Raw genomic sequence first — 21352 nt, 5'->3', positions numbered from 1 at the left:
GACTTCAGTGGAAGGTGCTCCTCGTCCAGATCAGGAACAACGAGTTGTGCCTCCACAGAACATTGCAGCAGTTGAAGCCATAGTGAAGGGAAACTGCCCAGTGACACTGAATGACATTGCAGCATGTTTACAGATTATTCATGGGTCAGCACACCACACTGTGCCATGATGTGCTCCAGTTTCACAAAGTGTCTGCAAGATGGGTGCCACGGCAGCTGACTCCTGAAATGAAAGAACGACGTGTTGATGTCTATGAAGAACTTCTTCGGCACTTTGAACGAGAAGGTGATGGCTTCCTTGCAAGAATCGTTACTGGGGACGAAACCTGGGTTCACTTCCGCCAACTGGAAACGAAGAGAGCGCCATTCCTCATCACCAAAACCAAAGAAGTTTCGAACAGAACCATCAGCAGGGAAGGTTATGCTGACTCTGTTAAGGGACGAAAAAAGCGTCATTTTGGAGCATTACATGCCTAGAGGGACCATTGTCCCCAGTGCATCATACACAGATCTCCTAAAAAATCATCTGCGGCCTGCAATCAAATAAAAGCGACGTGGATTGCTGTCAGCAGGTGTCGTTTTGCAATACGACAATGCAAGGCCACACACTGCCCGTACAACAGTTGCAACAATCACAGACCTGCATTTTGAGTGTCTTCCTCATCTACCATACTCACCAGACCTTTCCCAAAGTGATTTCCATATGTTTGGACCACTCAAAGACGCGATGGGAGGAAAAAAGTTCCGTTCTGATGAAGAGGTACGCCACGCGGTGCATGAGTGGTTGCGCGGACTACCAAAAGAATTTTTTTTCTAGAGGAATTTACGCACTTTGTAAGCGCTGGAGGACTTGCATTGAGCATGGGGAAGATTATGTTGAAAAGTGATACAGCTTTGTACCACTTCTGCACAATAATATTTAAAAAAACATTTAAGGTTTTCATTTGCCTCACCCCCGTAGTACTGAAGTGCACCGTGGACTCGAATAGGGGTAGACTATTCATAGGTGCTCAGAATGGTGACTACGAACAGTGATACGCTAGTCCGCACGTTGGGCGAAAGAATTCAAGCAGCTTCCAGTGTTGCCTTCTGAAGTGAATTACGTGCAAGCACGATACATTCTTAGATGAACTCTGGAATCGTTAGAATATCGTGATAGACGACGTCGTTTACCCATCCTCAAAGAAATATTCCAGAGGAGTTAAAATAGGAGAGAATAGCCAATCCACTGTTTCTTCACGACCAATCTGTCTGGCAGGGTACTTTCGTTTCAGAACACGACGTAAGTGCAGGACGTTATGTGCTGGACATCCATCGTTTTGGTACCACATACGCATTCTGATTCTTAGCCGCATTTCATGCAGAAGACGAGGCAGAATTCGTGTGGGAAATTTTGTATATGCCCTACTGTTTAAGTTACTGTTGATTAAATAAGGGCCAGTAAGTGTAGTACCAAGCATTCTAAACCAAACCTTAACTCTTCATTGGCGCCGATGTTCCATTTGTCTAAACCACAGTTAGTTTTCGGTGGACTAGTAACGCATGTTCTTTGTATTTACCTGTCCTTTGTTTGAAAAGGAACATTCATAGGCAAAAAGAACATCAAAAATAAAGTTCGGATTGGCGAGGATTTGCTGCTGTATCCCGCTGACAGAACTGCGCATTATTCTGGAAATCATTTGCGTGCAATTCTTGGTGTAACTGTACATCGTAAGGACAGAACTGGCGACGTTTTAGAAAGCGATGTACACCAGTTCTAAGATGCCAGCTTCTCTTCGGGCTGTCGTATGGAAGAGAGAATAGTTACTTTGGCAGCTTCGTCTATGATAGTTCTACTACGATTGCGTTGCCTTAGATCGAAGATTTACGTGTCCTGTAGCGTCACAATAAGACGAGAAACCATCTGTCGGTAAGGCTGGGCTCTTGTCAGGATATCGGTCTCTATAGAGGTCCTCAGTCTGAGTTGAATTACACTTACCTTCAATCACCATAACAGAAAAGTGACGTTGATGCGATGTTTTATCATAGACTGCCTTCACTGTACAAAACATATCGTTTAAATGTACTAGAGTATTCTCCTTCATGAGCCCGTATTGTAAATAAGAAAACGTTATTGCTGTACAGAAAATTTGCTTTCTCCATAGACGAGAAGCATTTCGTTGGTGTTTGTTGCGTTCACACAAGCCTTCAACTGAAAACAGTTGACTGAATTTCCGGTGGGTATTTTCGTTGTGTTTTATTTGTTTACTGCCGACACCGGCAAGCGGACGAGTTACATTACCCAATTATGTGCACTATATGCTAATACAAGACAGTCAAACTCAGTTTTGGGTTACGTTTTTAATAACGTCATATTTATATTAGCGGTATTCTGTGATACTCTTTTGGACAGGTGTTGAGGTGAGGATGTGAATTCCGTACAAAAAGTGTAGGTACTCTTTGAAAAAGACGGACGTTACAAAAAAGGCAGTCATGCTGGTTAACGTTCCCATGTTGGCTAAATGACAGTTCTTGATATTTTTTTATATTTTGCTTCTGGGCAAAATGTTAATTGGGATGGTCAGGATAAATAGGACGACCTGTATGTTTCCATCATTGAGTCAGTTCTTCTCGGTTTTATGGCTGTAATATGGCCCTTGCTGTTCACCAACATCTCACTGCCATAACCGCTCACAGACTGATTCACACCTACAAGTCCGGTAGAGTGTGATAACTTCGAGACTAGACGTTGTGTAAGTCTCTTCATGTATGGACAACTACTGCGGGGTAAATCCATTTGTAACTGTGTACTGCATTCAAACCTCCCTACATAACTTGTACCTCCACACTAGCCTCCATTACCCAATTAAATGTTCCTTGATGCCTCAGAATGTCTCCTATCAGTTGACCCTTCTTTCAGTCAGATTGTGATATAAATTTATTTTTTCCCCGATACTACTGAGTACCTTTCATTAGTTATTCGCTCTACCCATCCAATCCTCAGCATTCTCCTATAGCAACACGTTCCAAATGCTACTATTCTCTTTTAGTTTGAACTGTTTATCGTCCCCGTTTCACTTAGAGTACGAAGCTATACTTCAGACAGGTACTTCCAGAAAACAAATTTTAACACTTATATTTTTTTACTATGTTAAAATATCTCTCTTCAGAAATGGTTTCCTTGCTATTGCTAGTGTACATTTTATATGCTTTCTACATCAACCATCGTCATTAATTTTTCTTCCCAATTAGTTAAACTTATCCATTACTTTTAGTGTATTATTTTCTAATCTAATTCCTACAGCTTCACCTAGTTTTACCGCATTCCATTACCCTTAATTTATTTTTTATGTTTTTCTCTTAACTTACTGTAGAGAAACTGCTCATTACGTTCAACTCCGTTTCCTAGTCCTTTGCCATCTTTGACAAAATTACAGTGTACTCGTCAAATCGCAAAATAGTTCTTTCATCTCCCTGGACCTTTATTCCCTTTCCAAATTTTTCATAGGTTTCCTATAATTCTTCCTCAGTGCGCAGCCCAATACAATAATTTTACAAAGCTGAAGAAACAAAATCATATCGCAGATAGAATTATCACTCAACCGTACATGGACCAACACAACAGGAATTACAGGTCGTTGACTTCAACGCCTGCTCTTCGTCAGATGGAGGGCTTTTCACCACACACACACACACACACACACACACACGCACACACATACACACAAACAGAGAGAGGGGAGGGGAGAAGGGAGGAGGTGGAAGGGGCCCATAATCGGTAGCCGCTCTGATGTACTACGCATCTGCAGAAAATTTCTATATTAGTCTTATTTCTTAAACTACGATAATGACTGCAGAAGCAGGCACACGTAAACACTTCAGTAAACGGTGCCATATTACTACAGTGAAACACTACACAGTCCTCTCTCCGAGTCTAGAAATCAAAACATTTAGCTATGATTGAATAATTATTTAAAAAAGCAGGATAGTATAAAAAGTCGTAAGAAACACCGATTATCACGAACTGCCAACCCACTATTCTTTTTTTTATCAATATAATTTTTAACTTCAAATATTTCTGATTTAGACTAGTCTGAAAGCCTACTTGCGCTTCAAATTGTGCATTTAAACTTACACAACGTAAAAAAGGAAAAACTGTTAATATGATATTTTTTCTCCTGTGTAATTATGTTTGGTTAAGACATGAAAATGTTAGATATTTCAAGCGTAGACTAGTCTGAAGACTCCTGCTTTTAAAATGATACATTGAAATTAACAGAAAGTAGTAGATAAAAAAGTAAGATAATATGATTTTGTTCCGCCCGTGTAAACATGTTTTGATCGAGACAGAAGAACGTCCTCCGCTACGTAATATATCTGTAAACTGACTTTCAAAACTCTTATGATGCATAGAGGGCGCTGAATACATAATGGAATCCGCGTCTTGGCACTAACCTGTTCCGTGATACACGAAGAAAAGGCGAAACATTATGTTCCACTCCTGCTGAGTGAAAGAAGTCGTGGTTGTGCAATAACTTCCGTAACCACTTCTGACGTGTCATAATTTCCATTCGTACGTTGTCACATTCTCAGAAAGGTTAAAGTGTTATAGTAGATGCCCGTAGCTCAGAATATGAGAGAATGTATATTCATTATCATTTTCTTCAGCATTTACTTGAGCAGACCTGAAGCCGGTTCCTTGATCACATATTATCTGCACATATCGTCTTAGATCTTCTTATATCTAACTGACATTTTGTAGCTTAATTCTAGTTTGGGACGCCTTTTCTCGTTACTTGTTTTCACCATATGATGCAGCACTTTATTAATCCAGTTAAATTGGTTCTATTTCCAGCTGTTGTCTCATTGTTTTATTGCTTATGCCGCCTGTTCATGAGCAACATCTCCTTCATTCACAAATTTCATTGCCCACGTGTTTATTTTGCCTGAAGTTCGGTACCCAGCAGTAACTCCGATGAAGAAGCTTTGGGACGATCATAATTTTGTTACGGCATCTCATATGGCTTTATATTTTCGGTTTTAGAGTTTTTGGTACAGACATTTTCAAATGTAGCAAAGTTTACATCTTGCTCTTCGTTATTGCCTAATTCACGTATCTAAATGATTGTATTCTTCTCATAAAATTATTATTCCCATGATTCTTGAACCATTATATTCCTTCACATCGAATCTGAAGAAAGCGGACTAGAGAAAACATTGAAGAAGCGAAACATGATAACCTTAGTTTTTACGAAAAAGGAAGAAAGACATCAAAGAGTGAAAGAATTCAGTGAGTATATAACTATTTACGGGCCTTATTCGTGAAGAGAAATGCAAAATCTGAGATAGCTACACCTACTTATAAGAACTGACATTTGAGGGTTGAAAACTGTTCATAATATTCTTAATACTGATTTCAGTTTGAGTCAATCGTAACTATTGATATATTTAAGCAATAACATCACTAGTATGTCATATTTCGATTCATTTGTTCTCTTCACTTCCAGCCTTAAGCAGCATTTAAAACGTGGCTAGCTGGAGCATTTCAGCGTTCTCTGGTGTCAGGTACAGAACAAATAAATTTTTTTTTTTTCATTCTGCAACTTGCTGACGAATTTCAGTTTCCTAGAAAATCGGAAAATTAATTCACAAGACATTTTAGCAATTCCTGATCATTTAGACAATAATTCACATTTGTTCGATTCCTATGGTGCAGTTAGGTTAACTGACAAATTTGTCACTTAAAAGCTTAACATTAGAAACTTCCTAGTAACGAGTGCACTAAAATTTTGAACCCACTAAGGAACTTTTGCTGGGACATTAACCTGTACTGATTTATGAAATACTAAGTTTGCTGTTTACGTATGAGTTTGACTTACCCCACAGGAAGTAATTAAGAAGTTATTTGATTTAGTGAATGTTGTTTAAATTAAGCTCCAAAGAAAGGACTTGCTTCATTAGTGTTTAAAAAGCTGTATGAACAAATAAATTTATGTCAGAATAACCAGCTGTATTTAAATCATTTGCGAAATGCAGGTATAAATGTGCTCCAACGTAGACTACTTACAGATCCGTGATACAGGGCAGGAGTCGAGGAGCAATCATCGTTGGACATGGGTGTTGACTGTTTTAAGACGAGTCGTGGTCGTGAGTAGATCTTCAAACGAACTCCGTGGCAGTAAGATGGTATTTTCTTATGGCTTGTAGCTTTTGCAGTATGTTGTTTCTGATTCATTAACTACCCAGGTGCTTTATCATTATGAATAAATTCCATGAAAAAGAAGTTTTGTTGATCATTTACTAGCTTATTTAGGAAAACTTTCATCATGAATAGTGAATGTTACACGAACTACACAGGCTGTAACTTCCCAATTTTGCAAAACCTCTATTTTCCCAATGCAAAATGAAATATTTTGTCGTAGTGGAAGGGTAAGGAGTAATGCAGTATGTTACACATTCGATAAAGGCATTTTAATAAAATTTACATCTCATTTTTAAAAGCTATACATTAGAGTACTTAAAGCTGTTTTACAGATAAGGCACTACAGCAATACGAGATGATGGACGTGAGGCAGCCTGGAGGTCACCACATATGCCAAAAACAAACTTTCCTATGTGATTTTTTGGTAGAACTATTTAAGGGCTGGCCATACACGAATAATTTTGTTTCATATCTTACATACACCATATATACAAGAGCTGTAACCATTGACCAGTATCCAAGGAAGATTACATTGCTCCACAATAGCACTCTATCAGCAGAGAAGATCATTACAGTTCCATTATGTGTCTAACTTGATGCAGCATTGGAAATCTCAAATCGGAGAGCCATGTCCACAAGCATCTGGTATGGACATTTAGTTGGTAGCCTACATCTCCATACAATAACAATAGCAATTTACACATAAAATGCACCTTTTCACAAAACTGTTATGAGAAATCGGTTTCTTTATTTCTGTAATATGATTCAAGTAGCTGTTATAAAATGTAATTAGGCTGGATTGTTTCGGCTATGTGGTGGCTCCATACAGACAGGCCTTCAGGTCTGGTTTGTCATTTACACAACACATAACAAATAAGCAGTAACGTTTGTTTCTTTAGTTAGGCATTCTGGCACCTCTTGGTTAGGAAGCAGAGTTGCATTGCCTCATCCTCACATAAGCCTTTTTTATACATGTCCCACCCGCCTCATTATGTTATTTCACGCAAAAAATATAGAATAAATGGCATAGTAGGATAAGAATGTTTTTAAGTAAAATAACTTCCGCCAACAGTATTAAATACTGTACACTTCATCAGCAATCATAGTATGAGCATATCGTTTCATTTGGAGTAAAACGATATGAAGAAAATGCAAGAATTCGAAACGTGTAATGTAATGTATCTTTGAGAAGTGCTGTTGTATACCGTGACAATCAAACATCAATCTGCATTAGTCGTTGTAAAGGACGGAAGGAAATCCTCCAGAAGTATTTGTTAACACATGTGTACATATGCTATACATGTATATCAGTTTTTCCTCTTCTTATAAACACTCCTAAAAATATATCTTTCCTGTCAATAAACTGTTTTCCACATGTGTACGTAATTTCTTCAGAAAATATTTTCGGTACACGAAACTAAATCATATCATAACCTTATAAAATTATTTTATACAAGATTTCGACGAAATAAATATTTATATCACATAATTTACACACTATAATTTTTTTCTAAAATATTCCTTTCTAGTCATGTATTTATATGTGGGTACGAAGTGCCGTCCTTGATCACTTAAGAGAGTAGCACATCAGACACTCTTCATCACAGAGAACAGCATGCTTCACTATTCAAACATGCCGTTCTAGTTTTAAATACAGCAAGTTTTGCCTGAGTTGCATGAACATCAGCTTAGAAATATTATAGTTTATACGAAAACTGGCGGCCATTCTAGCACCAATATATATTCGCTTTGGAGCTAGTATTCATTACTGCCATTTATGTCATGTCCATGATTAAAAGCCACACAAAAGATTCGTTTGGTTCTGATTTACAGTACTTCAGTCTTCATGAAGCCGCTGAAAAGCCGTAAAAACGTACATTACTGTTCGAATTTAACAACTACTTTTCAGCATAAGCGCCAGGAATAGATATATTTATTGAAATTCCGTCTTGCAGAGTTTATGACTTTTATTTGTCTGCTAGCACTATTAACCTAGAGAAGATACTAATGGTCACTCGAATGGGGAAGGACTAAGGAAAAAATCATTACAGGATGCTTATCTCTGACAAGTAAATGTTTCTGTTTAAATTCCTGCTGATAGACAAATGAGAGGAAGGAGGAAGCAAGACAACAAAAAGTAGAAAAAGTCTGAGTAGAGACGAATATCCTGGTCACTTCAGTGTAAATCCAATTGGGACGCGTCAAATATCGAGACTCATGTATGACTCGTTCACGTAACTAGGAACACACTTTCGACTTTCAGAATATCACTCAATGAAATTGTGATTCGGCTGGTTCTAAGAGATGTTAGACGTCAGTATCCTATTGTGGGTATTTAAAGAAAATTAGCGCCGTCTGTTTTAGTCTACAAGTAGTTCCTAGCTTCACTTGCTATTCATTTGCGAGACACAGTAGTTATAATATCTTACTAATTTTCTTTGTTCTTTGCTTCTTAACAATCTGTCCTGGAATGCTATCAGAGAAAAATGATAACAGGTTCTCTCCATAAGTACTGATGTAGTGTTTAAGCTACTTAGAAATAATTCTGTCATCCTGAAAAAAAAACTAACTTCATCTCCACCGTTTTGTAGCTCGAAACTGTGAAACGTGCTGCATTCCGTGGTAACCCAAAGCTCAAATACAGTAGCCACATTGTAAATTTAAGTCTTTTAGACTGATATCTGAAACATACAACATATACAAAAGATGCTAGCGAGTTGATGCTAGAAGTATCTAAAAGCGCGAAACAGACCAATATCCTAACGAAAAAGCTAAAAAATGAAGCTAATGCATCATGGTTGACAAATGATTCCATGGATGGAATTTCCGTCATATTTGCTATTCTCAACACGATCTTGTGCTATTTTCAGCAATTGTGGGAGCTAGGAATGCCTAAAACTTCGTCATGGTGAAGACTTGACGTTCTGCCTATTGGGCAAAATACATGATTGCTGAATTTTAATCATATATTTTAATATTGTCTATTCCCGCATTAATATTTACAAACAAGTGTAGCCATGGATGGCTTTAAAAGATGTTATCAGTTCTTAATAATGTTAATCGAATTACGTGGAGCAGCTTTCACTCAATTGTCTTTTCTCCTGGCGGAGTCATACTAGTCGATGTTTGTTAGAAAAAAAAATCAACTGTAGTGTAAATCATTTTTGCTGAAATTATGCTGTATAATTGGTCAAAATAAAACAAGTAAATCGTGTCTAGGACAAACTGCCTGCTTACTCATCCCGATTCTCTCCGTATCTTCTGTAACTGTGTAGTACGACTACAAATTCGGGCTCTGTATACAGAACAAATAAGCTGGTAAAATTCAATTAAATGTTTTTGAAAACTTCTAGACCCTCTCGCGTCGATTACGTATGTGCTGATAAATTTACAAAGTGATATCAAGCTAAAAGCTTAGGGTGGTCGAGTAGGAGCATTTTACAGACGAATAGAGCTCTTGCGAAGAGTAGGACGTATGAGATTCTCCTGTGACCTGTTACTGGCCATCCTCAGACATAAGATATTCCCATTATATTCAGCTTTAGGAAGTGGTGGAACCCAACAAAAGTATTACGAAGGTACTCAAAGTGCTTGCATTATAATCGTTGTAGTAAATGTTCTTTCCGTCAAAGATTAAACGGAAAATTCGGAGAACTAGTATTAGAATATAACTTTTTTTACTGTTCACTATTTGCATTTCTGTAGGTCGAGCACGTAATAGCAAGTGCAGAAAAGCAGGCATAGAGAAGTATAGACAGTCATTTGCCTCCCCACCAGTGGCTTACAGGAGAAAGGAAACGGAGTAATTGACGTCGAATTTCATATTTAGCATGTGCCTAGCCCTAGTGGCGAGTGGAAGCAGAACTGAAACATTTCGCTGACAGCACTCAACTTGGAATCTACAGGTTGCGCAAAATAAAGCTAGCCCAAAAAAAATTGGCCCAGAAGATATTTGATGCGTCTAAAGATAGACAACAATAGTTACATCATACACGCCAGAAGAGAATGATGTAAATTGGGTTGCCTATCTTAAGGTGTGTGAAATATCTTATGGGCCAGTTTTTTTTCCCTTACGCTATACTAATGGTGTAAATGTTTCCGCGAGCTAGTCTCAGATATTTCTTGACATTTTCTTGTAGGTACTGCTGGATGCGACCAGTTTCGAACGATTCTGCGCATTACCTCCCCCGTCCCCTACCCTCTCATCCTCAACTGACTCCAGCAACTAATGAGGTTTCATCTATCAGTCAGTGCCGCTTGATGGCGATAAAAATTCTCCTCCAGGCTACGATCTGGCCATTCTTCAGTGAGGATGCAATTCTAGCTGTTGTCCGAAGCAACATTTCACAGTTGTAGCAATGTAGAGCGTGATTGCGCCGTCACTACCGCCATGCGAACACCGATCCCATCCCATGCACGTTTCCCTATCACTCTCTCTCTCTGCACAGGTGCGATTGGCGCGAACTATATCAGTTAGTAAGTATCGTACCTCACTTAAACATTACTGCGAGACATTCACGAGAGGGCAGAACTCTGAAAAAAGTACAAAGCTCTCAGGTATACATTAGGATGTCAAAAGAAACTTAAGGAGTGCTAGAAGCGACCACAGGGTGGGCAGAATAGATTTGGCCCGGAAAAATATTTCATGCGCCTTAAGGTAGGCGCCCCAACTTACACCATTCGGGCAAATGATGTAAACCGTGTTGTCTATCTTCAGGTGCATCAAGTATTCTCTGGGACAGTTTTATTCTGCCTGCCCGGCACAATGTGGATTTCTGTTGCCTGGAAAGCGGCCGACCAATCAGTTTCTGGATCGCGAGAGTGGAATCACAGTGGCATAAGTGGCGGCAGCCCGCAGGCTAGCGGCAGGTGTTGATGGAGCGGCGCTCGACGCACGTCTTGCAGGTGACCTCGCAGCACCAGCGGAATCGGCACTTGCAGTTGACCTTCTCGCGCACGACGCGCGTGTCGTAGCCGCGGCTGCAGCACAGCAGCTCGCAGCCGTCGACGCCGGGGGAGGTGGCGTTGCACTCGCGACCCTGCGTGCCTAGTGAGCCGGTGCGCCGGTTGGGCAGGCAGAAGTCGGGCGAGTCCTCCGAGTAGACGAGGTCGGTGCGCTCGGGCTGCTTGATGGTGGGGCCCTCGGGCATGAAGGAGCGGCCGTCGTTGCTGGGGATCACCTTGGCGGCGCCGTCGAAGCGCTCCTTCAGCCGGTTGCCCACGTCGCGGAACGGCGGCATCTTGCGCCAGCACGTGCGCAGCGTACACGACCCGGACAGCCCGTGGCACTTGCACTCGGTGCGCATGAAGTTCTTGATCGCCTGCAACCAGACAGAAAGCTTCAGTGTAACGTCCGGAACGTACCACGGCCCAAACACGAACAATCGGTTCGGCTCATGTTTGACAGAACGCTTTTGTACCACCCAAATAGACATTTTGTCTCGCAGAACCCCTTCCGCGGCCTCCTTCCCGTTTTGAGAAAATCACCCGTGAAGTTTATGACGTGCAATCCATTCGAAATTGAAGAGATGGGTAGACAGCTGAAAAACGGAATATTTTCATAATTATATATAGGGGCCTTAGCCAGCCGGTGTGGCCGAGTGGTTCTAGGCACTTCAGTCTGGCACCGCGCTACCTATATCGTCGCAGATTCGAATCCTGCCTCGGGCATGGATGTGTGTGATGTCCTCAGGTTAGTTAGGTTTAAGTAGTTCTAAGCTCTAGGGGAGTGATGACCTCCGATGTTAACTCCTATAGGGCTCAGAGCCATTTGAACCATTTTTTTGGGCCTTAAACGCATATTTTCCAAAATGTCGAGAAAATAAACTTTTCCGACTGCCGGTTGTGTACCCGCAATGTTGTCACTCTTCAACGGAAGCGGCGCTGACAAACGGCCCAGTTAAATGGCCAGCAAGTGAAACTTCTGAGTCCCATTTCTATATACATTCTGCAGTATTTTTAAAACTGTTTTTATCTGTATCAAAATTGGTGGACGCAGGAGTGTTAATAATGTAAGTACATCAGTACGTAATAATACGAAGTTAGGTAAACAAATTTCTAAAACAACTGGGACAAGTGAAGAATTAAAATTTTTAATTCCGCTCGTTTAACAATAACTCTTTCACTCATTATGTTACATATTCTCACATTCCTTCGGACAACTATTAAGTTCATAAAAATGCTCATAAAAAGCTCAAAGCAAATGTATTTGCGAAAATTAGAGCATCTGATGAAAGCAGTCTGCGAGTAACTACAACGTTTCTCTGGAAAATTTGGCGAAAAACAGACTTAGTTTACATTTCAAAATATTTCTTTTTCGGGAATTAATTTTGATGCATACCACTCATTGCAACGATTGAAAAATCGGTGCTGGAAGTTTATCATAAATGAACAATGGTTTGTTATTCCTACCATGTTTCCAGGAGCGAACTACAGTTACGAACCTCCTGAAATTAAACTATCGTTGGGCTGCCGCAGTTGTTGTCATAAACGAGTTTTAAAATATTGATTCTTCACTCATTTACATTATTTGACATAGTTATTTATCAACTTTGTTATTTTTCACTTATTAATTCACCTATCCTCAACAATTTCCACATGGGGAAAAATACACATAAAAAATACTACAGAATGTGTATACGAATCGAACGAAGATCCTCCACACCCCAACATTATGCGTACATAAGTGCCAGTGGTAAATGTTTATTTTCTTTGTTTCACGGAAAATAAGTGTTCTCGGACCTCATACACGATTACAAAAAACGCTGATGTTTCAGTTATCTGCTTATTCCGTCAATTTTGAGTCGACTGCACACCTAAGGTGGAAGCAGGCGTTAGTGATTCTTGATTTCTTATAGTCCTTCATTTTAGGTGCTACACAAGCGAGTTATCAAATGCAGCCCAAATTAGTTGACCGTGTCTGGGCCAGTCCTCTTTCTAGAATCCCCGTATCATAACACTGTTTAGTGTCGGCAAATTCGGTGTTCATGGCGCCTCGGGTAGTTGGACCTAACTTTCAAAGGAAAAAATTTGTAATGCTGCGTGCGTTACAAAGTTTATATTTAATCCACTATCGTTTCGAAGTCTAGACCGTTATAACCAGGTGGTACGGATCTTCTACATAGCAGTTTACCAGGAGCTTTCACTGTGACTCACAAGTGGAAGAATAACAGTATGTCTGCTGCAGTATGACGAGGAAAATCCCATATGATTGTCGTTGTAAAAATGGTTCAAATGGCTCTGAGCACTATGGGACATGACATCTGAGGTCATCAGTCCCCTAGAACTCAGAACTACTTAAACCTAACTAACCTAAGGACATCACACACATACATACCCGAGGCATGATTCGAACCTGCGACCGTAGCGGTCGCGCGGTTCCAGACTGAAGCGCCTAGAACCGCTCGTCCACAGCGGCCGGCATTGTCGTTGTAGGTTGGGGTGACTCCTACTACTAAAGTTCGGATATTTTCTTTGTGCTTGCAACCGTTTGGGTTTATTGCAAGAAACAATGAATTGTTTGTAATTTGAGCTCTAATAGCGAAAGGATATCTCTTTGTCGATACATGAAAAATCAAATATAAAACTCACTCATTTTTTAATCTTTAAGCGTGTTTTACAGACGGACCGGCAGCGGAGAAACCAATAGCTCTAATATATTCAAATTACTTATTACTATTTTTGCATTAACTTTAATAGTACAACCAAAAATACTATTTTGCACAAAGTTTACATCTAAAACTACCCGAGAAACTCAGCATTGCCGGGTGTTTATTTATTCCAATCCACTATTATTCCATCTCCGGCCCCCTCCTCTCTCTCATTGTCTCCTTCTTCCCCTCTTTCTGTCCACCTCCTCCTCCCCTTTCTATCTCCTCCTTGCATCCTCTATTTGTCCATTTCTTCCTCCCCTCTCTCTGTCACTCTGCTCCCCCTTTGCTTGTACACATCCTCACCCCCCTTCTCTCTGTCCATCACCTGCTTTCACACCCAACCCCATTCCAATGGGAGGTGGGTGGCTTTTACTCCCACCCTACTTCTTTCCACACAGTTAGTAAAATGTGTACAAAGTCCGGATGAAATCGATCCAGAAGGTGAGGAGGATATGTTGAACATGCGAACATGTTTATAACATATATGGAGGTATGGAGATATGGCAAGAACATCACGTGCATTTTTAAAAATCGTAATTCGTATTCTCTTTTCCTATGCACTGAAAAGTTGTGATGATACTCAGATACAATCTGAAGCACACCCTTCATCGTTATGTTACTTTTTTGAAGGAATCTGTCGTAGTCCTCTATGAGTTTGACGCCTCTCAACCAGTTGATTTACAGCTTTCAGTTTATTAACTAGGTAAAGACCCGCCTCCATACGCTAGCTCACGGCTGTGTGGTCACTCTCGACGCGGTGGTAAGCCCGTTGTTACCCTGATGGTTGAGAATTTACACTGCCAATATTTGGCCGACAAGGGGAGAAGAGGTGATGACGTAAAGTTCCTGATCACCAGTCTCTCCTCTACTGTCTTGGATTAAGTTCCACACCTCTCAGCAGCGTCTTATTAAGTGAAGGCAAGTAACGGTGTTATGGTGATGGTTCAAATGGCTCTGAGCACTATGGGACTTAACGTCTAAGGTCATCAGTCCCCTAGAACTTAGAACTACTTAAACCTAACTAACCTAAGGACATCACACACATCCATGCCCGACGCAGGATTCGAACCTGCAACCGTAGTGGTCGCGCGGTTCCAGACTGTAGCACCTAGAACCGCTCGGCCACCCCAGCCGGTAGTTATGGTGATCCGTCCGTTTTATGGGGACATTAAACGGTGTCACCGTTGGTGACATTCGAGAGGAGTAAGGTATGTGCCGGCACCGTGTTTCAATCTCACCCTTCCCTTCATGCCTCACAACAGAAACCCAACACTAAACTGTATAAGCTCTCGTCATACTCATACACACCACGCAGACACACATTTGACACTTCATAACAGGTCGGAGGAAAGAAAGGCAGACCACTTCCACTAGGACATTGCCAAGAGCGGCGATGTAGGATTCCTGCATCGGCTCCCCAATACTCATTGCCTGAGTGTGGGACTACTTTGACTTGAACCATATATCAAGTCTTACTGAAATATTGATTTCTGATGTCACTGCGAAGGATTTGACGATAAGGAACTAGTCCTTCAAGGAAACTCTGATAAAAAAGAGGCTATTTTATTAGAAAAAAACAACTAAGTGCTATTATGGATAATTTCTATGATTTGACCGATTCATACTTCATCCCTTTCAATGTTTGTATCTTATTATTCCGCCTCACCATTCAATAATCCGTCTTTTTCGTTTTTGTTTCCAAGGCGACAGATTCAAGAGCAGGCATCATAACTGATTTTTCAGTTTTTGTTTAAGCACGCGAGACTAACAGGAGCCGCACGGGGCAGCCGAGTGATCTAGGCACCCTGTCACGGTCCGTGGGGCTCGCCCCGTCGGAGGTTCGAGTCCTCCCTCGGGCATGGATGTGTGTGTTGTCCTTAGCGTAAGTTAGTTTAAGTTAGATTAAGTAGCGTTTAAGCTTAGGGACCGATGACCTTAGCAGTTTGGTCCCATAAGACCTTACCACAAATTTCCAAATTTCCAACTAACAGGATCAACAGACTGCTATTTATTAAATTTTGAAATAAATGTGAAATATAAATACAGTGCTTCGACTGGAGAAGAGACATAGAGGCTCAATTCGATGTACGCAGCAATAGGTAAAATATAAACTTAAGGAATTATGCGCTCTTCTGGAGGGGGTAATAAAAATTCATCACAGAGTACAAACATTTTCAAACAAAAAATAGTTTACCATCCATCTTGCATGACGAATAGCCTCAGGAGCACAGAAAAATATTCCACAACACGTTGTTTCATCAAGAAAGATCGCAGGATGTCCGAAAAGTTCAGCATATTTCTTTAGCTGCCTCAGATTTTGATACGGAACTTCTAATTTTGTTATGCAGGTTCTCAGTCCACTTAGCAATTCTTATATCGGGATGACTGCTTTCTACCAGCAAATCGTTACTCGCTGCTCTGCTAGTGTAAGATACTGGTTCTCAGTTAATTTACACATCTGGAAATTGTAACAAAAAACTATTAGCGTTCGTTTGACAGATGGCAGATTGTTTCCAGTTATTTCATGTTTGTATTACCTTTGGAAATAAATTCTCTTTTATAAAAGGAGTAAAGATCAAGACACTGCACTCATTATGACTGCCATCTTGCCTCGAAAACGAAGAACGAGTGGGGTGGTCTGACTCGATGCGTCAAAAGGAACGGCTAGGCGCGCTCTTGCCCTTTCTTTACCTGTCGTTGAACTGTCACATTGCGACCTGGAATTGGTGTCACTATCCAGTCACAATACGATGTCTGAAATGAGAGCCCGTTCAGGGGAATGGAGTAAACAGACTGCCTATATTAGGTAATCAGTGGCTCTGGCCTGCAGAAGTAATATTTGCCGAAGTCGACTCGTTTACTTCATTTTCTAAGTTTTTGGGGTTTTGACAGCTCAAAGGCGTCCATTCCCCTTCTTCCACCGACCCCAAATTTCCCCAAGCTTAACTGCACATGGGAAGTAACAAAACTAGGAGGTAGCTTAAGAAAAATTATAAAGGATTTAAAAGAGGTTTCATACAAAGAGTCACCCTGAAGTATATCGACGCAATTTTGTTCGTAGTATAGTCACATGTTGTTCCCGAAGGTGTATGCGGAAAAGGTGGCAGAAGACGCATGCTAGTTGACACTTCTCCACGTATCGTTGGTGCAGGTGTGTTACCCAAAATAACAAATTTGCAAATACGTAAAATAAATATTAGATTGTACAAATAAATGGTATAAAACAAGAGGTATGCAGGATGACTGTCTATCTGAAATGTAATTACGGATACCTACGCTAGTCATTAGGCTGTAAGTCTGAATAGCTTAACGTCTGCGACGCTAATCTGAAGCTGTGCCAGAAAAGGCTCGGGAAGCATTTTATGAAACTAACGTGAATTTTATGAACGACTGGTCGCAACTGTCTCTAGTTGTATTTGATTTAATACTCAGTCAGAACATTCTAAAGCCCACGTATTGGATACGCTTAGTATGCCTTTCCTTCTGGTCCAAAAGCGATTGTGGTGCTGTGTGTTAGACAACATCGATCCTACATTTTGCTAAAGAACTAGACTCTCTACCGTCATGGAGTACTGCTTTCACTATCAGTTGTAATTTGCAGCTACTTATTACTCAAGCCGCTGTCACATTGTCAATGAAACAGTTACCTGCTCAATAAGTAGCTGTAGTTCAAAATGTGCCATACACGAAACTAGTATGCACCTGCAAATTAGCTTACGGAAGTCAAACATGGACCTCTTATGTGCAAGCAATTCTAAGTTTACAGTAGCGCATTGAGCAATGGAGAGATCATGTTGGACTTAACAAGATGTGACAGGAAAGAGCCAAATGTATAACAGAAAATATAGAATTAGAGGACTCCACGGTCAACGTTATGAAACTGATATGGAGATGGGCTAGGTGTGTAAGGATATGAAATGATGGGAGATGGAAGAAGGAGACACTTTGATCTAAGTTGCGATACGAAATAACCTAGATGATGATCTAATGAAATATGGGTTGACGACGGCAGAAAATAAACGAGACAAACTTAGATGTGAAAAGCTTAAGACTGTGAAACTTGGAGAAAACTTAAAGAACAGCAAATGGGCAGAAGATGATAAATGAGTAATGGTGGTCATTTACCAAATGCAAGAGATTCGTATATGAAGCCTTGTGGCAGATGCCAAGCCTTCGTTGTTCTTCTCCTGTGAAAAAAATAAACACCTTCTCCTGTGGTGTAAAAGAGTTGTGTCTTAACGCGCATCTGATGAGTGTAGTTTACTGGTGGGTGTGTGCAAAGTGTGGTGTCGATGTTCCACCGGTCTTACAAGGGGAGGCCACAACGTTTGGAACGCGGATTTACTGTAAACTTCATACAGTCGTAGTACTCCATGAGGACAACAAACTGTGTAACCAGTAGCGCGTACTTCTCAAGCGTTACTTAGAAAATCGCAAGATAATTTCGGCGTCAAATATACAATCTCTGTGTGGCCAGTTTTACCATGAAGCGGCTGTAGCTGAGTGCTGCCGGCACGGTAGCTCAGCGTGTATTGCCGGCACGGTAGCTCAGCGTGCTCGGTCAGAGGGTTAACTTCCCTCTGTAATAAAAAAACTGAGTGAACGGATCAACAAAGAACCTGAACGGCTGTCGTCTGACGTCCGCCACGAACAAATTCATCGACCAATATAGAGCAAAATGAGAATTAAAAAAAAAAAAAAAAAAAAAAAAAAAAGCGTGTTCGGTCAGAGCGTTAGCTACCCCTTCTAACAAATAAAACTGATCGAAAAGATCAATGAACAAACTGAACGGGTGTCATCGGACGTCCGCCCTGAACAAATTCAACGAACAATATAGAACAAAATGTTCTTTTTTAAAAAAAGTTGTTGGCGTTCAAGCTACTGGATCGCTGGAACGAGTTCCGTTAGTCAGTTTTTATTTTTTTTATTTTCAACACAGTCATTTTCTTTACTATTTATATTACAATTGATATAATGGGAAAATACGTATAATCGGATGAACTTCTATTAAATTTACAATGTTATTTGGCAGTCTACTAATTTTTATTATCACAAATAATATAATATTCATAACTATCGACTAGTAAACGACCAAACGCATGAAGTGATACAAAAAATGTATGTTGTCCGTGTCTTCAGATCTGTTCGTATTTAATCGAAAGAGAACGAGAATTGCTTCTCGGAAGACGCTATTAAAATACACTCGATACTGCATAACCAATTATCAGCACCGATTTTTGAGGAAATACTGCGTTGTGCGTGGTTTGCTTCCAAATTATCGTCTGAAAGAGAGATTTTTGAAAATGTTAACGAGGTTTGTTTTTCCACGGAAAACGCCAAAAGACCTTGCCTATGCGGAAACATAGCATTTATTCAATGCGGCAGGTGTTGTTTAACTTTGTTTTCCATGTTTTTACGAAAAAACCATCCTGCAACTTGTACTCATAATGTCGAAAGCGACGATTAATTGTACATCTTTCGGAAGCCGTCTGTGCCTGTCAAAACTTGGAGGTAACAAGTAGTTTCGGGCTCCTTCCAGGTATAAGGGATTTCTCAAATCACGGACAAATATACATTTTCAGTATCACTTTATGCGTTTGGTCGTTTACTAGTCGATAGTTATGGATATTACATTATTTGCGTATAATAAAAATTAGTAGACTGCCAAATAACATTGCAAATTTAATAAAATTTCATCCGATTACACGTATTTTCCCCATTATATCAATTGTAATATACATAGTAAAGAAAATGACTGTGTTGAAAATAAAGGAAGAAGAAGCAGACGAACGGGACTCGATCCAGTGATTTTGGGGCTTGAACGCTAACCACTCAGCTGCCGCGGCTTCATGGTAAAAATGGCCACGCACAGGTATATATTTCACGACCGAAATTATCTTGCGATTTTTTCAATAGCGCTTGAGAAGTACGCGCTACTGCTTACACATTTTGTTGTCCTCATGGAGTACCACGAGTGTACGAAGTATGCAATAAATCCGCGTTCCAAACGTCGTGGCCTCCCCTTGTTAGCGCTCCCATCCGACCGATAGGTGAGTGTCACACGCTATCACTTCACGAGACAGTACGGTTTCGAATTCAATCCAAGACATTGATGCTAAGTCGGGTGATCAGGAACTGTGTTCCAGCGCCTCTCTCTCCATTTCCTGCCAAATACTGACGACAAAGATATTTTCTTCCACCACCTCAATTTGAACCGGCCAGATCGGAAACGAGCGCCACCGCACTAGGGAAGTTCTGAACCGTTCCGTCCCCCTTCACCCATCGACAAACCAGTGCGTGTAGCGCGGGGCTGCCTACTCACCAGGCGGCCGGCGTCGTTGTTGTGCAGCTTGACGAGAGTCTTGATGTCGGAGCGCCGGCGGTAGGGCGCGTCCATGAAGTCCTTGGAGCGGCGGTAGCCGAAGTTGACGTTGTCGCCGCAGCCGCCCCACTGCCACTCGCCCTCGGCGGCCTGTCCCGGCTGCTGCGGCTGCGGCAGCTGCTGGTGCGCCCCCGCACCCGGGGGCAGCGCCGCCGCCATCGAAGGCGCCCCCGCAGACGCCCCCGCCGCCCCCGGCGGCAGCACCGACGCCGGGTGCTCGGGTGGCAGCGGTCCCATGCGGCCGCTACCTGCCAACCGCCAAACCGTGTCGCACTAATGCCTTTCGAGAAGCGAATGTGAACTTAGAACTGTCGAAAGGGAAGGACAGCATATTTATCACACAGCATGGTTTACGGATAAATAAAGCGGAAGGCTGTTCTGATAATTCAAACGATGTCCAAAGGAAAGAAAATATTGGTGACTGAAAAAAAAAATCACGAAGTGAGTCCACAGGGTCAAATGTTTTTGTCCATTCCTGTTCCTTATATTCAGGGTGCTCCATTGATCGTGACCGGGCCAAATATCTCACGAAGTAAGCGTCAAACGAAAAACCTACAAAGAACCAAACTTGTCTAGCTTGAAAGGGGAATCACGATGGCGCTATGGTTGGCCTGCTAGATAGCGCTGCCATTGGTCAAACGGATAGCAACTGTGTTTTTTTAAATAGGAACCCTCATTTTTTGTTTCATATTCGTGTAGTACCTAAAGAAATATGAATGTTTTAGTTGGACCACTTTTTTTCGCTTTGTGATGGATGGCGCTGTAATAGTCATAAACATATGGCTCACAATTTGAGACGAACAGTTGGTAACAGGTGGGTTTTTTAAATTAAAATACAGAACGTAGGTACGTTTGAATATTTTATTTCGGTTGTTCCAATGTCAGACATGTACCTTTGTGAACTTATCATTTCTGAGAACGCACCCTATTACAGTGTGATTACCTGTAAATACCACATTAATGCAATAAATGCCCAAAATGATGTCCATCAACCTCAATGCATTTGGCAATACGTGTAACGACATTCCTCTCAACAGCGAGTAGTTCACCTGGCGTAATGTTCGCACATGCATTGACAATGCGCTGACGCATGTTGTCAGGCGCTGTCGGTGGATCACGATAGGAAATATCCTTCAAC

At 41.1% G+C, this 21352-nt stretch overlaps 1 protein-coding gene across 1 annotated transcript in view; it reads right to left on the bottom strand.

The window, feature by feature from the left end:
- Positions 1-6434: 6434 nt before the first annotated feature.
- Positions 6435-21352, bottom strand: part of LOC126456987 (protein Wnt-6-like) — a 622242-nt gene continuing 607324 nt past the window's right edge. The window contains exons 4-5 of the mRNA XM_050092950.1: positions 20155-20462; positions 6435-11501 (exon numbers count right to left, since the gene is read on the bottom strand). Of these exons, the coding sequence (XP_049948907.1) occupies positions 11040-11501; positions 20155-20462 (770 nt within the window). The 3' untranslated portion in view covers positions 6435-11039. The remainder of the gene's footprint in view (positions 11502-20154; positions 20463-21352) is intronic.

Source organism: Schistocerca serialis, chromosome 2, assembly GCF_023864345.2.
Source record: "Schistocerca serialis cubense isolate TAMUIC-IGC-003099 chromosome 2, iqSchSeri2.2, whole genome shotgun sequence".
Taxonomy (NCBI): domain Eukaryota; kingdom Metazoa; phylum Arthropoda; class Insecta; order Orthoptera; family Acrididae; genus Schistocerca; species Schistocerca serialis.
The sequence above is the reverse complement of the archived record's forward strand: the minus strand, read 5'-3'. Positions and strand labels throughout refer to the sequence as shown.